The 22,316-nt window shown below is 37.6% G+C and overlaps 1 protein-coding gene and 1 long non-coding RNA gene across 2 annotated transcripts in view; one reads left to right on the top strand and one right to left on the bottom strand.

The window, feature by feature from the left end:
* Nucleotides 1–22,063, bottom strand: part of LOC131273974 (uncharacterized) — a 28,059-nt gene extending 5,996 nt beyond the window's left edge. Inside the window, exons 1-3 of the long non-coding RNA XR_009181159.2 lie at nucleotides 21,721–22,063; nucleotides 18,750–18,841; nucleotides 15,520–15,792 (exon numbers count right to left, since the gene is read on the bottom strand). This is a non-coding gene — a long non-coding RNA (uncharacterized lncRNA). The remainder of the gene's footprint in view (nucleotides 1–15,519; nucleotides 15,793–18,749; nucleotides 18,842–21,720) is intronic.
* Nucleotides 1–22,316, top strand: part of COMMD1 (copper metabolism domain containing 1) — a 222,344-nt gene that overhangs the window by 85,586 nt on the left and 114,442 nt on the right. The window contains exon 2 of the mRNA XM_004476528.4: nucleotides 9,160–9,441. Coding sequence (XP_004476585.2) covers nucleotides 9,160–9,441 — 282 coding nt within the window. The remainder of the gene's footprint in view (nucleotides 1–9,159; nucleotides 9,442–22,316) is intronic.

A 22,316-nucleotide genomic window follows, 5' to 3' on the forward strand; every position in this document is an offset into this window, starting at 1 on the left:
CAAACTGAATCCAAGAGCCTATTAAAAGAATTATATACCATGATTGGTAGAGTGGGATTTATTCCAGGCATGCAAGGGTGGTTCAACATAATAAAATCAATTAATGGAATATACCACTTTAATAGAATAATTAATGTAATATATCTCATTCATAAAGCAAAGGGAAAAAATACATGATCATCTCAATGGATGCAGAAAAGCACTGACAAGTTCTAGCAACACTTCTAGTTAAAAACACCTAGGAAAAAAAAAGAAAAAAACCCCCAGAAAACTAGGAATAAAAGAAAACTTCCTCAACATGATTTGAAAACAAACAAACAAACACACACATATATGAGAAGCCCGTAGCTAACGTCATACTGAGTGGTGTAAGACTGAAAATTTTCCATCTAAGATAGAACATTTGTGCTAGAAATTCTAGCCAGAGAAGTTAGGCCAGAGAAAGAAATAAAAAGCATCCAAATAAGAAAGGAAGAAGTAAAAACTATTTGCAAATGTTATGATCATACATTTACACACACACACATATATGCATAAAATACAAGATTTTACTAGAGCTAATCGAATTTAGCAATGCGGTGATACAAGATCAACACCCCCTAATCAGTAACATTTCTATATACTAGTAATGAATAATTTGAAGAAGAAATTGAGAAGAATTCCATTTACAATAGCAACTAAAAGAATCAAATATCTAGGAATACATTTAACTGAGAATGTGAAAGGGCTTATACACAGAAAACCACAAAACATTAACAAAAAAATCAAATAAGACCTAAAAATAAATGAAAAACATACCATAGTTATGGATTTTTAGACTAATATTGCCAAGATGTCAATTCTACTTAAAGCAATTTACAAAATTAAATGTCATCCGAATCAAAACTCTAACAGCTATCTTTGCAGAAATGGCAAAGCCAATCATCAGATTTTTAAATAACAATCATCAGATCTTCAAATAAAAAAAACTACCTTGAAAAAGAGCAACTTGGAGGACTCACACTTCCTGATTTAAAAACTTACTACCAAGCTAGAGTGATCAAAAAAGCATTTCTTAAAGCATTGTACTAGCACAGTGACAGACTTATAAGCCAATAGAATCAAATAGAAAGTTCAGAAATAGACCCTCACATATGGCCTATTGACTTTTTTGTTGTACTTAGAATGATTCCAGATTTCTATTAGAAATATATTCAAAGATATAGAACTGTTAAGAATAGACTAAAATATTAGTAGCAGTTATTTTTAGATGGTGGTGTTAGGAATGTTTTTTTTATCTTCATTCATTCAACAAATTTACTGAGCACATACCAGTGCCACGCACAATTCTAGGTGCTGGGGGGTACAGCAGTAAAAAACAAAGTATCTATTTATGGAGCTTATAGTCGAGCAGTTTGTGACATCCCTACACAAGCAAACTTTGGCACATAGTGGTAAATGTTAGGAAGAAAAATAAGGCAGGGAAGAGGCATAAGGGAGAGAGATGTTTAGGTAGGGCTGAGGAAGCAGTCTTTGAGAGGTTGACTTTTGAGCAGAGTGCGCTAGTCTTGTGGGGACTAAGAGAAAGAAAAATACCTTTCTAGTTCTCCATGCAGTCTTGACTTTCTTTTCAACACTAAATTTGTAACTAACACCACCAAGAAGAAAGATTTTTCTGTTTCAGAAAAAGAACAAGGCATTTTCTCTGGGTCAAAATGTGGAGAAGAGTGGGAGCCAGGCCCAGAGCATGGAAAGGGGAAGCCCAAGCTGCGGTATGTGGCCCTTCCTGGCGCCCATTCCTGCCTGCCCTTCTGAGGGAGAGTAGTATCTCTTGGGGCTCTGCACCCCTCACCATGTGCCTTTCCCAAGAAGCTCCCTCATGCCTCATGCTCACGATTCGGCAGGAAGTGTATCTCCTGGGACAGGGCTCCCCAAGGGCCCCATAGCTCTGGACTCACTCCGAGGAGCAGAAGTAGACTTGGGCGGAAGGAAGATCAGTCCAGTGCATTCCTTCTAGTGGAGCTTCTGCTCCATGCGTGGTGGGCCGGGCGCCCTGTCTCTGCTCTCCAGGCCAGGTCTCGGTGCCCCCTTCCCACCCTTCAAGGCTCAGAGGCTAAGAGAATACTCCTAATTGACTTTTGACATGGGTGCCAAGTCTACTAAATTAAGAAAAAATAGCCTTTTCAACAAATGGTACAAGGAAAACTCTATATCAATGTGCAAAAGATTGAAGTTGGATCCCTCACTCAGACCATATTCAATAATGAACTCATAATAGATCAAAGACCTAGATATAAGAACTAGAACTATAAAGCTTCTAGAAGAAGGCATAAAGAAGCATCTTTGGGACATTGTGTTAGGCAGTAGTTTCTTGGACTTTACACCAAAAGCACGAGCAAGAAAACTAAATAGATAAATGGAATTTCATCAAAATTTAAAACTTTTGTGCAGTGAACAACTTCATCATGAAAGTACAAAGACAACTTACAGAATGGGATAAAATATTTGGAAAGCATATCTGATAAGGATTTAATATCTAGAGTTTATTTAAAAACTCCTATAACTAAACAACAAAAGACAGTCAAATGAAAAAATGGGCAAAAGACTTGAATAGCCATTTCTCCAAAGAAGATAAGCAAATGGCGAAAAAGCACATGAAAGAATGCTCATGTGCTAGGGAAATGCCACTAGGGAAATGCAATTCAAAACCATAATGAGATCTCATTTCCTTCTCACTAGAATGACTACTGTTATAACATGGAAAATAACAAGTTTTGGAGAAGATGTGGAGAAGTAAGAATACTTGTTTATCATTGGTGGGAATGTAAAATGGTGTGTCCTTCTGGAAAATGATGTGGGGTTTCCTCAGAAAGTTAAATATTGAAATACCATATAACCTGGCAATCTCAGTACTCTATATATACCCCAAAGAATTGAAAGCAGGGACATGAATAGATATTTGCACACCAATGTTCATAGCAGCATTATTCTCAATTGCCAAAGATGGAAGCAACTGAAGTGTCTATCAACCACTGAATGATAAATAAATGTGGTATACACATTCAATGGAATTTTACTGAACCATAAAAATGAAGTCCTGATACATGTGACAACATGGATGGATCTTGAAGACATCATGTTTAGTGAAATGAGCCAGACACAAAAGGACAAGTATTGAGGGATCTCAGTGATTTGAAACAATTAGAATAAGCACAGTCCTGAGTCTATATTAGTCAGCCAAAGGGGTGCTGATGCAAAGTACCAAGAATCTGTTGGTTTTAATAAAGGGTATTATTTGGGGTAAAAGCTTACAGTTACAAGACCCTAAGGAGTCCATCTCAAAGCTGTTTTCTCAACAAAGTCTGTTGCCACAATGTTGAAGCAAGATGGCAGAAGATCTCTGACTGGTCTCCTTCCTTCTTCCTTTTAAGGTTCTGTTGTGGACCTAGCTTCTTCTGATCCCAGCTGTAGGCTGGCGAAGGGCTTATCTCTCTTCTCGGGGCCACAAGATCAAAGTTCTCTCCTATACTGTGTCTATGGAGCTCTTTCTTCCTGTGTGTCTTTTTGAGTGAGTGTCTATTTATATAGGCCCACCAAGGGGGTGGGGCTTAACCTGAATTATACCCTATTGCTGTGGTGAAATCAAAGCCCTAATCTTAGGAGGTAATTTTAATCAAAGACATCTCAGGTGAATCTAATGCAATCAAAGGGGATCACATCCAGAGGAACTGGCCGGTTTACAAACATAATCCTTCCTTTTTGGAATTCATAAATAATATCAAACTGCTACAGAGTCAGAATCTAGGATATAGGTTACCAGAGGACAAGATGGGGATGGGGAATGGGAAGTTAAGGCTTAAAATATACAGGATTCATGTTTGGAATGATGGAATTATTTTGGTAATGGATGGTGGTATGATGGTAGCACAACATTGTGAACGCAATTAACAGCTCTGAAATATATATCTGAATGTGATTAAAAGTGGAAATGTTAGATTGTATATATGGTAATAGAGTAAAAACTCAAAAAAAAAAAAATCCATGGACCCACACTACACAAACAATGAACCCTAAGTTAAACCATGGACTCTAGTTAATAGTACAGTTGTAAAAATGTGCTTTCATCCATTGTAACAAATGTTCCATACCAATGCAAGGTGTTGATGGTGGGGTGGTTTATGGGAATCCTGTATTTTATGCATGATTATTCTGTAAATCCACAATTTTCTATAGTAAAAACAATTGTCATGCATTTAAGAACTCTGTATTTTCTGCATGATCGTTCTGTAAACCTATATCTTCTCTAATAATAATAAAAATGAGAGGGCTAAGACCTAGAAGTATGTAAAAACATTTAGAAAGTTAATTTCCTTTCATGTAGAAACTTGTACATGAATGTACAAAGCAGTATTATTCCTAATAACTCCCAAAGTGTAAACAAATCAAAGGTTCATCATCTTGTGAATGGATAAAAAAAATGTGCTTTATCCATGCAGTGGTATATCATTCTGATAAAAAGCAAGTAAGTACTCATACTTGCTACAACATGAATGAACCTTGAAAACAAGCCAGATACAAAATGCCAGAAAAAAAACCCAGCAGTAACTTTAAATAATTCTAGATTTAAATTTATCCAAAACATTTAGTATTCTTGATTTAAAAAGTTATTGTGAATTCTTACAATTGCAGAGATGGTATCTTCATATCAGCAAATGTGAGAGCATGAATTCCATTTTAAGGGGTTGTATTAAATAATATATTGCAGAGGTGAATAGCATAGACCCTGTCCTCAAATATTAGAATGTGGTAGGTGAAATAAACTCGTAAACAGATAATTTCATTACCTTAGGGAAGTCCAGTAATTGAGATATTATAGCATTTTTGGTATAGAAGGGAACAATTATCATAGTAGGAGAGGAGAAAGATTGGGGAATCTAGGCTTGAACTGAATTTTAAATGGTGAATAGAAGTTAATTTGATGAAGGTGGTGTTGGAAGGATATTTTGGTAGTTAGAACAGCATGAACCAGAGGCACACAAAAAACAAGCAGCAGATTAGGTTTGTTAATAGGGGAATCACGAACCCAGTTAGTGCTGTTTGAGCATTAAGTGTTGGAGGCAGGAGGTTATAAGATATGAGGCTAGAGTTAAATCTTGAAGGTCCTGTTTTATTGAGCTTGGACTTGATCCTCAGTGGTTCTCAACCCTATCAGTCCCAGTATCTTCCTTTTAGAGTAATTGTTTCCTTATGTCCCTTTGTTATCCTTAAATGAAACTCTTATGTAATAAGATTACCAACATGCATTATTTGTGACATGAATATGTTGCCATAAATGTAATATGAAGGAAAAAATAAGGGAACTAAAATAATATAGTAACTTGAAATATGTATTTCAAAATGTAAATGTTTAAGCATTATGCTTTGAGCATTTAATGTATTAAATACTTGTGCCTATATGTAGAAATACTGCAAATGTGGCATCCACAAATGTGGACCTATATAGATGTGTTATATTGTAGCTCATATAGTTTAAATGACATTCCTATTGGTGATGAGATTTTCCAAAAGTCTCAACAACCCATTTGTAAATAAAGTTCTGACCAAAACAAAGTATATGTTATGTTAGTTGCTTTCCTAAAAATTTTAGTGTTTATTAAAACTGAAAAAATGCTTTCTTATGTTAAAAAAAAGTTAAATTCTAGGCACAAATAATTATTAACAGGTTTTTCCACATCAACTTAGATGGGACATTACAAAGTCATGTGGGCCATGGATCTATTTGTTCTGTGAGATGTTCTTGATCTGGGATTGGCAAACAATAGCCCGAAGACCACACTGCCAGTTTTGTATTGCCCACAGTCTGTATGATTTTTTAAAAATGTTTATTTATTTATTCCCCCCTTCTTCCCTCCCCTGCTTGTGCTTGTGCTCACTGTCTGCTCCCTGTGTCCACTCACTGCACGTTTTTCTGTGTCTCCTTGTCTCCCTTTGTTGCGTCATCTTGCTGCACCAGCTCTCCCTGGAAATGGGCTGTCAGCTCTCCACAGGCGCAGGCCAGGCTGCCTTCACCAGGAGGCCCCAGGAACTGAAACCTGGGCCTCCCCTATGGTAGATGGGCCCAGTCACTTGAGCCACATCTGCTTCCCTATGTGATTTTTATATAAAAATCCATGAGAACGATTTTTAGAGTTTTAAAGGGTTGGGGAATAAAAAAGGAATATATAACAGAGATGGTAATAGCCTTATAGAAAATGTTTGTCAGCTACTGTTTCCGTGAGCATTACTGCGTGCTTAGCATTCCTTGCTCCTGTTCAGGAGATTCCAACAGCACTCTAATTTCTGTGAAACCAAAAATGTGACCCAGTGTTTCTCAGGTGCTCTTGGGAGAAATATTACTACTTTGTTTTTATGAAGTGCTTCATGATTCTAATATGCAGCCAGTGATGAGAACCATTAATTCCAGTTGTAGAGGAAAGGAAAGAATGAAGGGTGAGTCCCAGGCTGCTGACTTAGGCTTAGGTAAATGGGGATGTTGGTGCCTTGAACAGTGTCTGTTCCGTGGTAGCTATTCTAATATTTTTTAAAATTAAATGAAAACCGATGACTTTGGACTCAAACCAAAATCAATTCCCCTTTTAATTTTTGATTGTTTTATATTTGGATGAATTGACCCCAGTTCAAGATCTTACTAACTAGACCCAACCAAAATAATTTCTGTCACAGGTGAAATCATGTCAGAATATAGATTTCTCTGGATATGATTTGAGTAAAAGAAATCAGTCAATAAGATGATACAAATTTCTTTGATTTGTTGTATGATAGTGTGAAACAAGGTGCCAGTGGAAATAATTTCATTTAACAGTATATTGCTATACAAATTAATGCTTCTATTGAGTGGCATAGCCAGATATTTGGGGTCCTAATGCCTGGTAAATGGGCAGGTATTCAAAAGCTGTTTATTGAATTGTAATGTGAAATATCTTTAATCTACCAGAAAGTTGTAATATTTACTGTACAAGTTTTTTTTTTTTTAAATTAATGGAGAAATGAAAGGCAGTGTGTTTCTTTCTGCCCTAGTTCTACTTTCTCTACCTATGTTCTACCTATAAATTGTCTACCTTTACAGTCCTCTGTTCCCTCTGCCTTTACACTAGTTTAGTCAGGACTCTCATAGCTTGACATTAAATTGAATTTTTTGGTGCTCGTAGGTGGGAAGGATCTTGAGGCAGCATACAGAATTGAATGAAGGGCTGTAGGACCAGGGTCTTGGGGAGCGGAACGGGGAAATCACACTGAAAGGAACTATTCTCATCTCTGCTTGCCTCTGCTTGGTTTCATCCTTTTTTATTTCAGTTAGGCATTTGTCTATAAGATCAGAGAGGGTTGCTGCAGGCTCATCTCATTCTGGTGCCTTGACCCCAGAGGCAAAACCATTTCTCTTGCTCTAAAATTGAGAAATTTATTTGGATAAACCAGTTTGCCCAGAGAAAGGAGAGTTGTATGATTTGTCTGTTTTGGAACCCATGCAACCTCGTGACCAGGAGCGCATAGGTGCATAACTAAAGAAGAGGCAGGATGGCAAGATCATTAACCGTTAGTGTCCTCTCCAAGGCTCTATTACCCCAGTCCTCTGATGATTTCCCACCTCAGTCCAGCTACTTACTATTCTCAGACTCATCTTGCTAACCAAGAACTTGCATCATGATTCCCCAGTTACCTAACTTTTAGTGGCTTCTTATTGCCTATATATAGCAACATCTAAATTTATGGCTTTGGATGCATTTTGTACTCTGCCTCCAAACTGCCTTTTCACTTTTATTTCTGCTTTCCTATTCCCTGCTAAACTGAGCTACTTGGCCTCTCTGAGTTCTGATAACACTTTTGTATTCCTCCCTGAGTGAGCCAAATCTGAAGTAAAAGTTTTGTGGTAATAGTTTCCATATTATTATTTATTTCATATTTCAGGCTCTGAAGGCCAGAGACTGAACCATTATAGCTGCTTCTTAGGTACTGGCAACATCTCTGTTTCATTGTTGGCAGAATGTTTACCAGTTTAGATTTTTTCATTAGTAATGTTACAGAATTGTCTTCTCTTTGTAGTCAGTATGAAACTAGTCAGGAGGAAACATGGCTTACCAGTTTGGAGGCTTTGGCTCTGCACTAATTTCATTGAACTTTTAGGAAAATCATATTGCTTCTCTATGCTTCAGTTTCCTTGTCTACAAATTGAAGTTAAACCCAGCTAACATAGGAGTTTACCTCATTGCCTTTGAAAGAGGATTAGGAAGCTCAAATGAGGTAATAGGTATGAAAATGCTTTGAAAGGTTAAAAAAGTACCTTGCAAATTTAAGGCATTTTTATTGTACTTGAAATTATATTTAGTTACTGTTTAGTGGATGTTTGAAGGGAGAACCCAGTTTCAGTAGCAGTTAAGTTTTGAAAACTTATGGAAAAACATAAAGTAGTATACAACTTCAGAGTATTATTGTGAGTGAGACATTTGGCTGAAGATAGGCTGCAAAGCTAAGATAATTCATTTAACAAAATTTACTTAGTGCTTCTCCTGGATAAGTCATTGTACAGTTATTGTATATATCAAACTTGGCTAGAAGCCATCTTTAAATTATGTAACATTTAATCAGAAAACTAAATTAAATTTTTTTTGAGGTACCCATGCTGGGATTGAACCCCGGACATCATATGTGGGAAGCTGGCACTCAACCACTGAGGCACATTGACTCCCCTGAATTGGTTGTCTTATTTGTTAGCTTGTTGTTTGCTTTTGTCTTTAGGAGGCTCTGGGAACTGAACCTGGGACCTTCCATGTAGAAAGCAGGTGCTCAACCACTTGAGCCACATCTGCTCCTGAGCTAAATTAATTTTTTATTTTCTTGTTTTATTATTTCCCCATTCATGAAACTGATTATTTAAAAATCAGACTCTAGGTACTGATAGAGAATTTGGGGGGGACATGGGATTTAACAGTAGCTTATTTGATATTTCCAAAGGGAATATTTTTATACTTATGAACAGCTTATTCTTATTACTGTCATTTGGTTCCCTTTTTGAAAACTTATTTAGTGATTGAAAATCACTCAAAATGTTCTATAGTTAAGAAGTTATCTTTTTCCACTTATTTGCCAAAATCAAATGTTTTACTTTTTCTGTCATCTTTATAGTCTATTGCATCAGCAGACATGGATTTCAGCCAGCTGGAGGCATTCTTGACTGCTCAAACCAAAAAGCAAGGTGGAATCACATCTGACCAGGCTGCTGTCATTTCCAAATTCTGGAAGAGCCATAAGACAAAAATCCGAGAAAGCCTCATTAACCAGAGCCGTTGGGACAGCGGGCTTCAAGGTCTGAGCTGGAGAGTCGATGGCAAGTCACAGTCAAAGTGCTCGGCTCAAATACATACTCCTGTTGCCATAGTGGAGTTGGAATTAGGAAAGAGTGGACAGGTGAGTTTAACTTCAGTCCATTTCCCTTGGTAAATGATATTTTCCATTATTTATTAGAGAATATTATCCATGCATTCAGACTGATTTTATATAAAAGTCATCTTTGCAGAGATAATAGGAAAAGCCCCTATTTCATATGGTGGTAGAATCCTCTGAAAATTTGTGTATAGTCCTAATTGTGGATAGAATCTGGAAACCAGCCTTAGGGATCTCAGAAGAACAGAACGGGTAAACAAGGGACTGCACAGAAGTTGGTCATTATTGTATTTTGGTTAGATATCAAAATCCTTGGCATATCTCCAAGGCAGTGGTGAGAGTACTAATTAAAGACCCAGAATAGAGATTAAACAACATAGAACAAAACTATCTTACCCAGTCATCTTTACAGTCAAAGCCAGGTTTGGGAAGCAGTGTATCTTAATTATATTATTGTATTGTTCCTAAGGACCCTGAGTATGCTATCTCTGTTCTTGAGCCGGCAAATAATTTTAAATTTGATTTTGGTTATTTATAAAACACTGCTCCTTTTCCATGTAGTTTCCACAGTCATTATAACATAATTTTATTATTTCCATGTTTTTTCTTGAACATTCATTTGTTCTCTAAATATTGCTGATCAGGTTTTTGATGACCTAGTTTATATCTTTTGGAAAGAAAGAAGACTTGGAGTTATGGAGAGAAAATCCAGATCAGTGAACTAGCTAATCAGATATGTTTTCACATAGATAATCAAATAAAGGCTTTTTATTGTATCCTGTTACAGACGTCTATTTCTTTTTTTGTAATGATGAGAGTTTTAGTTGGCAAGTTTCCTCACATATTCCCTTCTTTAGTTTCTTAATATTTTGCAATGTTCACAGTTCCATACTGACTTAAATTTTAATGAAAAAGATAACTTATTTTAAAAAGTAATTCCTTTTCAAAATACATTCAGAGGGCTTTTTATTGTTATTGCAAAACAGTGCCAATTTTGCTAATTGACTTTGGTTTGTCTGACCTTAAAGTCATTCTGTTAATCATTATATTAAAGATTTTATAGCCTTCCTCCTATTCTTCCTAAACCAGAAATCTGACAGGTTAGAAAGTGATAAATATATTTGGATACCTAAGTTTCACCAGCCATTTGTACAGGTTATTTGTTTTTTATTCTGGCAGTAGTGATTATTTTGTCTTTAAGTTAAAATTTGGGAAAGAATATGAAAACACACATATCTGTTTCAAGACTTTTCTAGAGGGAAACGGACTTTGGCCCAGTGGTTAGGGCATCCGTCTACCATATGGGAGGTCCGCGGTTCAAATCCCGGGCCTCCTTGACCCGTGTGGAGCTGGCCCATGCACAGTGCTGATGCGTGCAAGGAGTGCCGTGCCACGCAGGGGTGTTCCCCGCGTGGGGGAGCCCCACGCGCAAGGAGTGCGCCCGTGAGGAAAGCCACCCAGCGTGAAAAGAAAGTGCAGCCTGCCTAGGAATGGCGCCACCCACACTTCCCGTGCCGCTGACGACAACAGAAGCGGACAAAGACACAAGACGCAGCAGATAGACACCAAGAACAGACAACCAGGGGAGGGGGGGAAATTAAATAATAAATAAATCTTAAAAAAAAAAAAAAAAGACTTTTCTAGAAAGCTATTTTAGTATTTCTTTAAATTGACATTTTCCTAATATTTCTTGAACTCTGGTTTTGAGTGTGCCTTGTGATTTTAGTAACTTACAGAACATCTACATTTATTGAGTACCACCATAGGACTGCAATGCTCTCTGTTTTTACTTTGGTCATGTTAGTGAAAGTGGTAGGAAAAAAAATTAACAGTAGAATTATTTTTGGCAGTCAATAAACCTAATACCACTACAAAGGATTTTTTAGGGTAGTTTTAGGGAAATTTCATGATTACCTAGAACAGAGGTTGGTAAACTTTTTCCTCAAAGGCCAGATATTTTAAACTTGAGGGTTATTTAGTCCCTGTTGCAAGTACTCAGTTTTGCTGTTTGTAACTCAGAAGGAGCCACAGACAATACTTGGGCATTGCTGTATTCCTATGAGGTTTACCAATCTCCATAGAGTCAATAGATTTTAAAAGTCAGAATCCTTTAGAGATCGTCTAATTTAAGTAAGTGAATTATATAGGTGATATGATATATCCTTATTTTCTAGAGAAGATATGTGAGATGGGTAAGTGACTTGCTCAGACATAGTTGATTAGTGGTGAAATGAGAACTAAACAGGGAAAAAAACCTGACTATTTTTCCTAACATTTAGGAGCTTTTGTAAGCTTCTCATAGTATTCTGTGCCAAGAAAACATGTTGGTTATAAAATATGGTAGTCAAAAGTGTCAGTGGGAGTATCACTTAGCAATAAAAAAGAAAGAACTTTTGATACATGCAGCAACATGGTTGAATCTCAAAATCATTTTTTTTAGTGAAATGAGCCAGGCAAAGATATGATTTCATTCATATAAAATCCCGGAAAATGTACAGTAATCTGTAGTGACAGAAAACTGATTAGTGGTCACATAGAGGTAAAGTGGGAGGATGGATTAGATTACATAGGTTTGGGTGAAAACTTTTGAGGATGATAAAAATGTTTTATGTTAATTGTGGTGATGGTTTCACCGGTATGTCAAAATGTATACTCGAAATATGTGTAATTTATTGTGTGCCACTTCAAAGTTATAAATAATGTTGGTCATTGTGAAAATGACTGAAATTGTACTTTACCTAACAAAATTCTATATAAAGTTGTCTTAGTTTGCCAGGGCTGCTGTAACAAAGTACCATAGACTAGTTGGCTTAAACAGTAGGAATTCAGTATCTTACCATTTCGGAGGCTAGAAATCCAAAATTGAAGTGTTGGTAGGATCATACTTTATGTGAAGTCTGTAGATTGCTGGTGATAGCTTGCAGGCAATCCACAGCTCAATCTCTGCCTCTGTCACATGGCCATCTCTCTTCCCATCTTTCTCCTCCTGTGTCTAAATTTCCTCTGTTTATAAGGACTCCAGTCATATTGGATTAAGGCCTGCCCTTACTCAATTTGGCCTCACATTAACTAATAACATCTTCAGAGATCCTGTTTAGAAATGGGCCAACATCCACATGACCAGGGGTTAAGATTTGAATGTGTCTTTGTGAGGACATGATTCAATCCATAGCAAATTCAATAGTAATATTTTCTTAACTGACAAAAGTTTTACAGAAAAAAGTAAACAAGAATTGAAGCAGGCAGTATGATACATAGTCCAAATCATATAGGAATTTTTAAAATGAAATATAGATCCTTCATGCTTACCTTTTCAGTTTCTAGGTAAGTGTTACTTATGAAATATTACAGTAAATCAAGTTTCCAGTTTTCAGAACATCTGTAAATGTCAAAGTTATTTTTACATTACTGACACTAGATGAACTCACAAGAGAATTAATGATCCTTGGATATTAAGAGATTGTTTCCAAGAATGATGACTAGATTTTTCTTGACCTCTGATATATCACAAAGCAATTAAATTAATGTCTTCAATTTATGTTGTATTAAAGCAGTGGTCCTCATGCTTTTCATTCTCTTTTTTTCACAACCATATGTAGTCCATCATGAAATTTTGTGTGATAATTAAAAAATATCTAAAATTTCACCACCCCCATTACTCTGTGTAGATCACCACTACCTCTCACTTAGATTTTAACGTTCTCTAACTGGCCTCTCTACTTCTGCTCTTTAGCCTATTCTGAACACACAGCATACAGCGTGAACCTTTTTTTTTTTTTAAAGAGGTACCAGGGATTGAACCTAGGACCTTGTACATGGGAAACAGGTGCTCAACCACTAAGTCACATACACTCCTCAATGAGAGTTGGTTTTTTCATTTGTCTGTTTTGTTTTTAGGAGGTCAACCATATGAGCTACATCTGCTCCCTCAGAGTGACTTTTTTTTTTGGTAAAGATATTTATCTATCTATCTATTTATTTATTTACTTACTTATCCCCCCCGCATCCCCACACCTCCCCGCCTATGGTTTTCTTGTCTGTCTGCTCAGTGTTTGCTCATCTTCTCCTGGAGGCACTGGGAACTGAACCTGGGACCTCCCACATGCAAGGCAAGGATCCAGTGGCTTGAAACACATCTGCTCCTCGCAAGCTTCAGTGTCTGCTGGCTTTTGGCATCTGCTCATTTAGGCATCTGCTTGTTGCAGCAGGTGCAGCACCTAGCTTGTTGTGGCAGGGGTGGTATCTAGCTTGTCTTCTTTAGGAGGCACTGTGACCTGAATCCGGGTCTTCCTATGTGGTAGGTGGGCTCCCAACTGGTTGAGCCACATCTTCTTGCCCTAAGTTAGAGAATGTATTCATGGCTTTCTTTCTCACTCCAGTGGCTTCGCATGTTAATTGAGTAAGAGCTCTTTCCCTTGTTCACCTGTTCACACAGACCATGCTGACTCCTGTAACATGCCAGGTATGTTTCCCTTCAGGACTTTTGCATTTGCTATTCCCCTCTAGGTAGTTCTTTCCCCAGATACCTGCATAACTAACTCCTTCACTTCCTTCGCTTCTTTTCTTAAAAATCACCACAGCGGGGCCTTCACTGACTCGAATATTTGGTCTTTCACTTCCCTGTTTTATTTCTTAAAATGTTATTGAGTGATACTATATTTCCATAAAATAAACCGATCCTATTTGAAGTATAATTTGATGAGTTTTTACAAATATATACACCGGTGAAACCACTGCCACAATCAAGAAAGAGAGCATGTCCATCACCCCCCAAAGGTTCCCTTGTCTCACTTTGTATTGTATCTCTTCCTCCACCCCAATTCCTAGGCAATTACTGATCTGCCTCCTGTAATTTGTTTCTGTTTTATTTTTATTCCTTGTAACTTATTATTATTGTATGCTATTTATTTCATTCATTTTATTTTTATTGTTGTAAAATATACCTAACATAAAAATCATTTTCACCATTTTAAGTGTACAATTCTGTGACATTAAGTACTTTGAGAGTGTTTTGTAACTTTACTACTTTCTATTTCCAGAACATTTTTGTTACCCTAAACAGAAACTCTTAGCCATTAAGCAATAACTCCCCATTCTCCTTCCCCCAGCCCTTGGTAACCACTCTTCTGCTTTCTGTCTCTATGAAGTTGCTTGTTCTAAGTATTTCATATAAGAGGGTTTAGGGGATGGTAGCAGCATGAGGGAATGTAATTCACCTATGTTTACTAACATTTACCAGCCTCTTCATCCAGCTCTTCTCTGGATGCTGCCAATATTCTATTAGACTATACTTGAAGTATACTTGGAGTGATAAGATGTGATTGATGTTCTAGTAAGATCACTTTGACTAACACTTGGAGGATGCATTATAGTATGGTCAGGAGTGAAGCCAGGATGCCAAGAGCCCAGGGGAAAAAAAATCACTAAAGTTGGAATTGCTTTTTTGTACATTAAAAGCAGTTTTCTTTTGCTTCCAAATTTTTATGTGATAGTATTAGGTAAGATGGGAACTCAACATAAAAACAAACCTTCGTCCTTCATTCTGTTAACAAGATTAGGTATGTGGAAATGAACAGAGCCAAAATTAACATTTCATTTTAAAAAGGTATTAGAACATGGAAAGCGGATATGGCTCAACTGACAGAGCATCTACCTACCATATAGAAGGTCCAGAGTTCAAACCCAGGGCCTCCTGGCCCGTGCAGTGAGCTGGCCCATGTGCAGTGTGGCTGTGCACAAGGAGTACCATGCCACGCAGGGGTGTCCCCTATGTAGGAGAGCCCCATGCACAAGGCGTGCACCCCACAAGGAGAGCCACCCCTCGTGAAAAGTGCAACCTGCTCAAGAGTGGCACTGTACACAGTGGGGGGGGGCTGGCGCAATAAGATGATGCAACAAAAAGAGACACAGATTCCCGTGCTGCCTGACAAAAATGCAAGCGGACACAGAAGAACACACAGCAAATGGACACAAGAAAGCAGACAATGGTGGGGTTGGAGGAGGGGGTGAAGGGAAGAGAAAATAAAAAAACAAATCTCAAAAAAAAAGAAGATATCAGAACAGAGAAGCAGATATGGCTAAACTGATAGAGCTTCCACCTACCATATGGGAGGACCTGGCTTTGATCCCTGGGGGCCTCCTGGTGAAAAAGAAGAAGAAAAAGCATGCTCGTGTGGCAAGCCAGTGCCTGCGTGAGTGCCTGCGTGGTGAGCCAGTGCCCCGCACAAGTGAGTCATGCAGCAAAATGATGACGAATCAAAACGAGAGACAAGGGAAGAGTCAAGGTGAATCACAGCAGAAACCAGGAACTGTGTGGTGCAGCTGACGGAACCTCTCTCACCATCAGAGGTCTCCAGGATTGAACCGTGGTGAATCCTAGAGGAGAGAAAATTAGAAGAGAAGACAACACAGACAGCAAAAACAGCAGGGTGGGAGAAGGGGAAGGGGGGAAGTAAATAAATAAATCCTAAAAAAAAAGGTATTAGAACAATCAAGAGACAAAAAGCAATAAAATAAGCAAACAAAACATACTAGAAATAGGGTTACATGACTCTAGCAATCTCCACGTTTTTATTGCTACACCTCACTAATGACAGTTTCTTTCCTTTTAAAAGTTTTCCTAATATATTCCTAAATTTGTTTGCCAAGCCCAGGGAAAACTGATAAGAACTGGTGTTGTGAAAAAAATAATGAGGCCAGGAAACCACTTTAGGGGACTGTTGCAGTGGTCTAGGCGAGATAATAATAGCAAGGAAGATGGAAGTATTTTAATAGTCAGGAATTTTAGTCATCAAAGTGAAGAGAAATGAGTAGATAGAGGATATATATATATATATTTTTGATAGAGGATATATTTTGAACATAGATGAGTTGCTTGGAGATGTCTTGATGGGATGTGGGGGGTGAAAGCAAGTGAGGAATCTGGAGTAACTCGGGTTTTTGCATGGATATGTTGGTATAAATTGGTAATCCTGGGTTTGTTTAATGGTGTTATTAAGTTGACCACACAACTTGAGTATTTTGATAGCTATAATTAAGCCATTCACTTGGGAAAAAACAAAACAAAAAAAAATTATTTAACACTTGGCATTTAGCAAAATGCTTTTGTGCTGAAATGATTTTATTTTTAAACTCTTAATTTAAGAAGAGATATATTTGTGATTACTGAGCTAAAATTTTTCCAAAAAAGTATTTAACAAAATCATTGTTTCTTATGGTGTTTCTTTTCTCTATATTTATTATACTAAGAGAGAGAGAGAGAGGAGTGTTTGTTTTTGCAAACTCAGTGACCCAGTGAGACCTGGGTTTTGGCCTTCCTGAAGGCCTTAGCTTCTGACTAGTAGCCTGCCAACCGGCAGTCCCTGGTGTTGGACTTCTTTCAGATTGTTGCCGTTCTTTCTCTCTGGTTCTGTTCTTGTGGACAGAAGGGGTGCTTAAGAAGAAACCAGGAAGCCTAGTCTTAGGAGGACTTGGAAACAATGTTTGGATGTAAGTCCCTTGTCTTAAAGTAACTCAGGGTGACAGGGTATCCTGCCCAGCAATGTTGAGACTGCTTGCGTTTGTCTAGTATTTGTATACTAGCCATTCGCTGTGGGCCTTGTGCCATGTATGCCACTACTTGCTGCCAATATAAATGTAGGAGGCCTTCGCCCAAGCCCATTCTTAGTACTTTTGTGTGGATTTTTTTGGTCATGATTTATGGACCTGGGTGGTGGTGGTGCAGAAAAGGGGACTTAAGAACTTGGAAGCCGATAAGTTTCAGGTTTATCGTGTTTCTGATCTTTCAGTATAGTTCTGAGTTTACTTAATTAAAGAGAGCTCATTAGTATCACTCAAGATGCAGGAGTCAGTTAAGCAGGGGTTCTTAAAAAGGGGTCAATGAACTTGAATTTAAATGAAAAAAAAACATTCTTGTGGGGCCATGTTGGTGTGGGTGTGATATATTTATTAAACAATCTGTAATATAGTATAGACTTAATAAGGGGTCTGTGGTTTTCACCTGACTGGCAAAGTGGTCTGTGGAACAAAAAAGGTTAAGAACCCCTGCAATGTGATTGCCAAATAAGCCAAACTTCCTCTTTATTGCCAGGTTATTAACCTAAATAGGTTAGAAGAAATCAAAAACAGAGGAAATATACCTGAATTTTATTCAGTCATTTAATAACCTTACGCATATTGTAGAGAAACATGAACTGGATTAATAAGATAAAAGTTTTGAGTACATAGCTATTTGACGATAGCCAAACAGTATTGATCACAAAATGAATTTGACCTGTCATCATGTGATACCTCCCCCTCACATACCCTTTTAGACTGGAGGATATACCCTAGTCTCTTTGAATATAATTTAAGGCTTCCATGATCTGTCACCAACCATGCTGGACTACATTTTCCATACGTGCCATATCCTTTTCTGTTGCTACTTGGAATATTCTGTATCTATCACCATTTTCACTTGTTGAAGTCCTCTCCCTTCTTTAAAGTCTAGATTCCTGAATACCTCTACCATGAATTCCTGTCCAGTTATCCCAACCAGATCTGATCGTCTAATTTCCCTGGATATTTTGAACCTTTTTATAGTACTTAATACAACTTACATTTAAAAAAATACACATCTATATTAGTGTCAAACTAACTTAAGCAAAAAAGGAGGTTATTGGCTTATGTATGTAAGAAGCTCCAACTTAGTTCCTGGCTTCAGCTATCTCTTATCTCTATCTGGCTTGGCTCTGTCATTCTGTAAACAAGCAGACTACATGCAGAGGGTAAGATGATGGCTAGCAGACCCAGGCTCACATCTTCTCAGTTTAGCAATAGCAGTGGAAAGATGTATATCTCTCTTCCCAATGTGTAGATTGATCAAGGGAAGATTATTATTTTCCTTGCTTAGGTTCTATACCCACCTCTGGAGAAGTCACTGTGTACAGGAAATAAGGTAATTTAAAACTGTAGCATTTACCCAGCCCTTTGACCAAGGGTAAGGTAAAGTGAGATTGACAGCTGATATCTGAGGGAAGAGGTGAGCAATTCCCCAAAGGAAACAGCATACTAGACAAAACCATTTTAGGTCTACTAGAGTCCTCTTACTTTATGCCTACAAGAAGCCTACAATTTACCATTAATATCAGACATAGTAAATTACCCCCAAACTTAAGGACTATAAAATAACAAACACTTATTACCTCACATAGGAATTGGGATAGGAATTTGGGAGCTTAGATAACTGGTTCTAGTGCAGGATCTTTCATGAGTTGCAATCAAGATGTTAGTCAGCGCTGCAGTCATCCAAAGATTTGACTGGAGTTGGAGGATCAGCCTTCAGTCTTACTTACGGGGCTGTTGGAGCCTCATCCCTCAGTTCCTTGTAGCTTGTTGGCCAGTGGTGTTGGGCCTTTCCATATGGTAATATAGTAGCTGGTTTCTCCTAGAGCAAGTGATTCGAGAGAGAGTAAGCAGAAAGTGGTGAAGCCTTGTATGACCTAGTATCTCAGCCATATATTATTACTTCTTTTTTTTTTAAATAGTAAATATATGTCACCATTTACTTTTTAAAATTTATTTATTTTAAAAATTTTATTGAAGTATATCATTCAATGTGAACATACATAAACAATAGGTATATAGTAAACATTGTGAACTTAGAAAACAAGCATGCATAATATCATACAGGGGTCCCATACATCACCCCAACACAAACACCTTGCATTGTTGTGAAACATTTGTTGTTAATTATAAGAGAATATCATAAAAATGTTACTACTAACTTTAGTCCATGTCTTACATTTGGTGTATTTTCCCCCCAACCCACCCTATTATTATTTTTTAATATATTTTTATTACAGAAGTTGTGAACTTACAAAACAGTCATGCACAGCTCATGAGTAGAATTCCCATACAACACACTACACCATTGTGGAACATTTGTTACAGATTATGAGATAATATCATCAGACTATTACCACCAACCATGGTCCATACTGTATATTTGGCACACTTTTTCCATACTCCCCTTTATCAACACAGTACATCTTTGGCATTGATGCAAGAATATTATAGTATTCCTAGAGAGGTCGTGCAGGTCCCCCCAGCTTCCTCCCTGCTGAAGGTGGAACTGGAGTTTAGGCTAGACCTGCAATCCAACCTGGGTGGAAAGAAGTCGGTCCTTACAAGCACTGTGATTTTCAGTCAGCCCCACTTCCACTTGTGCCTGAGGTGGAGTCAAAACGGTGGCCACTGGCTTCCCTTTGACTTGGACAGGCTCAAAGTTTAGTTGTTCCTAGGATTCTGCTTCAGCCCACCGAATCAATCAATAGTTGAAGTCGGTGCCACACCATGTCTTCCTCCTGTTGAGAAGTGCAGCTTCCAACTCCAACCATGGAATAGCTCCCGAGGCGGCTTGTGCACCATGAGCACAGACCTCTACAGTGTGGAGGGCTCTACTCACGAATCCTCTATGCAGATGGGCGGTCTCCTCCTTAGACACTCTCAAGGATGTTGCAGGATACTCCTCTGGTCTCCTGGGTCCTCCAAACAGGTGCTTTAGGTAACTCTGGGTGACCACCAATGCTCTGTATCAAGAGCTGACTCCAGGAGCTCCTTACTTTGCCGCCATCTTGGCTCCCACCACTAAACAGGTTTCTTTTGGTAGAACTTGTAGAACCTTAATATGCTGTTGTATTGATTATCACACTTATTTGGCCTTTCTTTGAATAGATTATCCCAGCTTTCTAATTATCACAGCAAACATATGAGGAGGAAACATTATTACCATTTTATAGGTGAAGAACTGAGGCTCCAAGAGGTTAAGTAACTTATCCAAGGTCACACAGCTTAAATGAGGTAGAGCTGGAATTTGAACTCATAGTCTGACTCTAAAGCTCCGGTTCTTAATGAGTAGGCAGTATTGTGGATCTTCATAAGGTTGACAAGTAGGAAAGAGATAGGATTGAGCATTCCCCAAATTTGTTTTATCATAGTAGATAAATCTGTTACTATTAACTTCACTTGGGAAATGGAAAGCAAAAGAAGTGGTTTCACAAGTTAGGTGTATAAGATGACCCATGGGAATATGGGAAAAGTTTTTAGAACTGTTAACTTTTTTTTTTTTTAATCTTAGCTCTTTAAATTTTTATTTTGGTGCAATAGTATATTGATATAATTTGTAAGTATATAAACATATATAAGAGTTACATCTTCAGAATTTTTTTTTCTTTAGGAATGTACTATCTGTACAGCATAGAAGACATTCTTATATAAGTTTACCAAGAACAGGAAAGGATAAGGGAGGATAGCATACCTATCCTGCAAGAACCTAGTGGACCATGGTGGCTTGCATTAGCTTTGGGGTGGAGCTGGAATAATTTGGAGTAGAGAAGATAAATAGAAAAAAGAGAAAGGAAATAAAAACCAGTTTTTTTTTTTTTTGCCATGGTATTGACCTTATCACTAGCCTTCTTATATCCTTTTCCATATCCTAAAATGAAATAGAGGAGGAAGGATACTCAGTTTTCCATACAATTCCCTATGTGTATTTCCTGACTTTGCTTTCTCAGCCCAGCTCAGTCTTCTTCTAGTCATGTGGTTGATTATCTTGCCCAGAAACACAGGATAATTGCTGCTTAACGCTATGCTACACAGACCTAGTCTTAGTATGAGTGAATGAGTTGCTTTGATAAAGAGGATCTGAACTCATTTTTCGGAGAATAGGAGAATTTTGAACCCACCAGTGGGAAATTTTTGTGAGGTTGGGGGTCAGTGGGAAGAGAAGGATTAAGAGAGATAAGATATGAGATCAAAGAATTAGAAAAGGTTTGTTCTTCTCTTGGTAAGTTTAATTAGATAACGTTATTTGACTCTCTTAAATGTTCCTGAAATAGTTGCTTATATGAGTGCTGTGGTGTTTTGGGTGTTACAGGATTTAGCTCATATCAAACATATTCATAAAAGACTGATTCTATTTTCTGATCTATTGAAGACCATTCTTTAATATACTTTTAGACCCTTTTTAAAAATATGGATTTATTTGTTTATAGATTGTTCATATTGTCCATAAGGAACTCGTGTTCTGGGGATGAGTGAATTTGTTTAAGGACAGTATGGTTTTATTATAAAAGTATAGTTCTAAGGCTCTTGGGGGATGTTTTGCTAAGGAAAAGGCAGAAACTCTAAATGCTATATAAAAGCAGCTTTACTCAATTAAATGCATTTCAGGTTATATCAAATTATTATGATAAGTGAGCAATCACAAAAGAAAGTAATCAATTAAAGATATAAGAAAGAATGAAAGTATATACAAACACTTACCAATTGGGGGAAAACACAACATCTGATCTTTTACAAGGCTGGCAAGTCCCTTTGGCAGCCGATCAGAGTCCTAATTAGAAAAACGGTCCCAGGCAGAGCGTCCTCTCCTGGGTGAGACTTCGACCAGCTGCCAAGAGACCAAATCTCTGATCTCAGGGTGGTCATGCAACTTGTAATTTGTCAGCTCCCCCTGGAACAACAATGCCTGTTTCCAGGGGAATGGCCACTCCCCCTGTGGTGGGACATCATGCCCCAAAGTGCTCTATTCTACATGGTACACTGAACAGGAACATGAGGTTTTCGGCTTTTAGTTTTACAGGGGATACTAACAGGATGTGCAAATGCCATGTCTGGTAACTTGTTCCTTTTAAACATTTGTGTTTTTTTGGTCACTAGGTGAGGGGGTTGCCTGCATAGCAGCATTATAACATTCCAAAGGACAATGGACAAGTTAATCATTCACATTTCTAGGCTAAAACAGCAGACATTATTGATTAGAATGCTTATGAATTCACAATTCTTAATAATTTTCTTATAGTACATCAGAGGGCTTTTTTTAAAAAGTAAATTTTAAATTTTAATATAGCTTTAGATTT

This window comes from Dasypus novemcinctus, chromosome 17 (genome assembly GCF_030445035.2).
Source record: "Dasypus novemcinctus isolate mDasNov1 chromosome 17, mDasNov1.1.hap2, whole genome shotgun sequence".
Taxonomy (NCBI): Eukaryota; Metazoa; Chordata; class Mammalia; order Cingulata; family Dasypodidae; genus Dasypus; species Dasypus novemcinctus.